Source organism: Pteropus vampyrus, unplaced genomic scaffold (assembly GCF_000151845.1).
Source record: "Pteropus vampyrus isolate Shadow unplaced genomic scaffold, Pvam_2.0 Scaffold22, whole genome shotgun sequence".
NCBI lineage: Eukaryota > Metazoa > Chordata > Mammalia > Chiroptera > Pteropodidae > Pteropus > Pteropus vampyrus.
In genome coordinates, this window is record NW_011888803.1 from 6,817,948 (window position 1) to 6,822,821 (window position 4,874).

Consider the following 4,874-nt stretch of genomic DNA (forward strand, 5'->3'; position numbering starts at 1 on the left):
TATCAAAAAGACTGTACTCTCTGAAATCCTATACTTCATCTCTGTCTCTTTTATAATCATTAATTTGTACATATCTTATTTTGTCTACTAGAGATAGCAGAGGTTCTTGGTTAAGAGCATGAACTCTGGGGCCAGAGTTCAAATCCCACTTGCACTAGGTCCTCAGCATGTACCTGTGCCTCCAGTTTCCTTGTCTATAAAATGGAGAAAATGAGAGAACATGCTTCAAAGTGATGTTATGAGGATTAAATCACTTAATACATGTTAAGTGTTTAGAACTATGCCTGGTACATAGTAAGTTGTATTGTGTTAGCTAATATCATTTTTCTGGAGGGCAGGATCTATATCAGATTCAACGTTGTATCTCCAAAAGTATTTAATACAGTAGTAAGTACTTGATAATTGTTAAGAACAATGAAAAACAATCTAGAATAGCCACAGTGGGCCCCTGACAGAAAAACTAACAGGATTTAGCAAATGATTGAATAAAGACAGTGAAGGCAAGGGAAGATGTAAATGCCCCTAAGATATCAAACTTGTATAATTGAGAAAATAACAATTGGATTAAGAGAAGTCCAAAAGATTAAAGGAAGTCCATTTCTGAATAAAAGAGAGCTATGAAACTTTTCTTTTTAGATATCTTGAGGCTGAAATGATAATGAGTCACAACAACTTTGGCAGGACTGAAAATTTGGAGAGGAGCAGGAATACAGCCATAATTTTGGAAGTCTGCTACATAAAAGCAACAGCGGAAGGACCTTAAGGATATTGAGATTTTTTTATCAATTAACTATCTTCTCTCCACTGAATTCAAATTAGTTAGGTGGTGGTGTGTTCATATTCATTATCTCATCTAAATTAGCTTAACTGCTATGAATTATAGTAGAGTACTAAAAATTATTACATAGAGTAAAAAGTCCATATATTAAGAGATCATTAAAGAAATCTAACCATTTTACTGAGCTACCTCTATAACTAAAATATTTAAAATAACAATAATAAAAGATAACTCAGAACTTACCCTGAATCACAGAAACAGTTCCATAGTCCTTGGCCATGACTCCAGAGTAAGCGATTAAAAACTCGGTTAAAAATCCGATATAAATTTAATTCATCGACATCAGATACCTTCCAGATGCGTGGAAGAACGGCACGAATACTTGTTTTCACTATATCCAAAACCTAGTGGAGAAACCAAAGCATTTCAAAGTCTAGGTGTACATATGTGTTCAAAGATGAAAATATTTAAAGATGATTACATATACACACACACACACTAATTGAACAAAATCACAGAATAAAAAGTTCAGAAATAACTCCATGCATTCATGAAATTTGGTATATGACACAGATGGCAAGTCAGACCAGTATAGTAAGAAAAGATTCAATTTAAAATTAAAATTAAATCAAATCAATAAATGGAGATTTTTTTTCTAATGGTAATTTTTCTCCCCTCTTTAATTCCCCCCCCCCACACTTCCACTCCTGACCCATGGATGTTGCTGTTTCCCCTTAAGAACTGGATCTCTGAAGGCAGGGATTCTCCTCCCACACGTTCGCGGCGTGCACCCAGGGCCTAGTGCACCCGGGGCCTGGCGCACTAGGGGTATAGTCCGTGACTCCACTTGGGGTGCAAACCCTGGTCCTTCTGCATGTAAAGCAGACGTGCTGACCACTACACTATGGAGCAACCCTCCAATGGTAATTAAAAAAAAAAAAAAATGAAGCTGATATTATGCTAAGTGAAATAAGTCAGGTAAAGACACATACTATATGATTTAATTTATACATGGAATCTAAAAAACAATAAAAATGAACAAAACAGAAACAGACTTAAGATACAGAGAACATTTTGATAGTTGCAATGTGAGAGTGGGGTTAGGATATGAGTGAAAAGGGGGAAGAAATTAAAAAGTACACGTTGGTAGTTACAAAATAGTTATAGGAATATAAAGTACAGCATAGGAAATATAGTCAATAATATGGTAATAACTATGATGTCAGATGAGTACTAGATCTATTGGGATGATCACTTCATAAGTTATATAAATGTCTACGTTGTACTCCTGAAACTAATATAATATTGCATGTTGACTGTAATGGAAAAATAAAAAATTATTTAAAAAATAAAATTGAATCTTCGCTCAATTAATAAAACTTAACTTTAGAATGATTAAGATTTTAAGTTTAAAAAATAAACTATTAAATATCTTTGTGGAAAGGATTGGTCAATATCTTTTAGACCTTGGTTACTTGAGTCACAAAAAAGTACAGACAATAAAAGATTAATAGATTTCGATCATATTGAAATTAAGAACTTCTGGCCATCAAGAGATGCCTTAAAGAAATAAAAGATCAAATTACAAACTGAGAAAATATATTCGAAACATATACCTCCAGCAAAAGATTAGTATCAGGACTATATAATGAATACCTAACAAATCGTTAATATAAACATCAACAACTTACTAGAAAAAAATTGACAAAAATACAGGAACAGGAATTTCACAAAAAAGGAAACAGACACTTCCAATAAACATAAAGAATAAATATTAAGCCTATAAGATATCATTTCAAGTCCATTTAATTGACAAAAATTGAAAGTCTGATAATGCTAAATGCTAGAGAGACAGGGATCTACAGTGTCTTAGACATTGTGGGAGGACAAATGGCACAGTTGCTCTGGAAAATACCTTGTCATTCTTTCCTAAAGTTGAAAATTCATATACTCTATGACACAGCAATTTTATTCCTAAGAGAAACTCATAGGTTAAAAACAACAGGCATGTAAAGGAATGTTTAAATGGCCGTTCACAATTGTACACACCTGGAAACAACCTAACTCTCCATTAACGAGACAGTGAAAAAGTAAACAGTAAAAAAGTAAACTCACTCTTTTGGAATATTATAAAATACTCCTAAATGAACGGAATATAACACACAATAAGAGAGCACATCTTAGCAATATAATGGTAAGTTAAAAAAATACACACCAGGGATTACATGTCGTATGAAACCCTTTTAATACAAGTAAAAACAACTAAATTTTTTAAATACTTATGGGGAATACCTAGATAAAATAAGAAGAAAGAAAGAAAGCAAAGAACTGGTGAATCATGAATTCAAAAAAATGGCTGCTTGAAACATGGGAGCCAGGAAGATGGACAGAGTCATTTGGTTAGTTAATGGATTATTGCCAAGATCTTATCTTTTGTTTTGAATGTTGGCTTCACAAATGGTATAATGACACTAAAAACACTAAATAAAAGCAAGCTATATAGAGACAAATAATGAGAGAGATTCATGAAACAAGGACTACTAATTTTGGTTTCTAAAAAAACCAAAAAACCTACTTTGTCTAATTCACATGTATTTAATATTTATGCAGATCATTTCCAATGAAACTCTTAAAAATGAAAACGTAAATACCAATAAACATAGTTATTCTAATTTCAGTTCACCACAGTAGATTTTTCACTTTTTATTTTATTTATCTAATTAAAGGAACTACCTATAAATATGAGAGTAAGAGGTGAAAAGAGAAAGAGACTGGCAGACATAAAGGCTGAGGGAAGATATGATTTCTCTCAATAGGCGTAAATGTATGAACAATTGGAAGCAGGTAAAATAATTTAATTTGTTTCTCTTCAAAACACACGTATTTAAAGAAATGATATTAGTTATCTCAGAACAAGGCAAATTTAGAATAAATACATCTTTAAAAAGCAGCTTTATAAAAAATTTTCAAAATAACATTTTATTTATAGAAGAATATCAACTGCAGCTTCTCACAATGAATTGTGTAAGCAGCATCATTCTCTCTCTCCCTGTTCCAGCTTCTTTTATTGTGAAGTGGGAACAGTATTGCAAATCCTACAGTAGGTGGTGGGGAAGAGAATGAGAGAGAATGCAATCTCTAATAAAGTGACTTGTGAAAAAATTGTCCTGGAAAAGTACATTATTACAGATAACAAATGCTTAATTACAAAGAGGAATTTTTTTTTTAAGTTTAAAATGAATTATTCACAATAATACTGATATAATATTCATACCAGGCATTCATTTGTACTTTTTTTTTAAACAATTTTCTCTTAAGCTATTAGTTTAACTCTTCATATTTCTGAATATAGAAAGCAGTACCCATGACTGATGTGATATGAGAATCAACACTGGCAGTAAGTGATAAATTTAAATTATTTCTCTTCCCAATTTTCTTTTCTACTTTCTATAAATTAGTGAGTAACAGCAGGCCAAAAGTAAGAACACAGGAAGAATTTAAAAAGTAGCCAAGATAACCCATAAATTGGTCTCAAGAATAAATATATGTCGATATAATAAAATTAAAAAGTATTAACGATGCTGGGAATTTTCACATTATCTTAATTTCACACTATTATTAAATAATTATGTAACTTTAAAGTGAGCATTTGAGATTAGGGGTTATTCATTTATTTCTTTTTGTATACAGTTTCTGGTAAAATGCATATGCTGTACAAGAACAAAAGAGAAGCGTGGCTAACATGTTGGCTGCCGGCTCTATGCCAAGCACTGTACTAGGTACATTACTTAGAGGAGATTCTCTTGGCTACTACTCTGGATATGTTTTATTCTTAATTTGAGGGAATTTTAAAAGTACGATGGTCTAATATCCTAGGCCACACAAGACTAAAAGCAGCAACTTCGGAAAGAGGCCAGGGAGTTAGAGTGCGGAGTGCTTCTGCCCTACTCCTAAGATTTCCTCCAATATGGAGATGGATGAACCTTCAGGCCTCTTGTGCGTCACCAAGCATCTCTGCCTGAGAGTGATTTCCCACATTGGTGAGATTAGCATGGTCTAGGTGACCCAGGAACTTAGTCCTTTTCCAGAACACCAC

General features: G+C 32.7%; 1 protein-coding gene across 1 annotated transcript in view; it reads right to left on the bottom strand.

Moving 5' to 3' along the window:
- The window catches only part of TTLL7 (tubulin tyrosine ligase like 7), a 135,183-nt gene that overhangs the window by 20,570 nt on the left and 109,739 nt on the right, over positions 1 to 4,874 (bottom strand). The window contains exon 17 of the mRNA XM_011355686.2: positions 1,022 to 1,182. Coding sequence (XP_011353988.1) covers positions 1,022 to 1,182 — 161 coding nt within the window. The remainder of the gene's footprint in view (positions 1 to 1,021; positions 1,183 to 4,874) is intronic.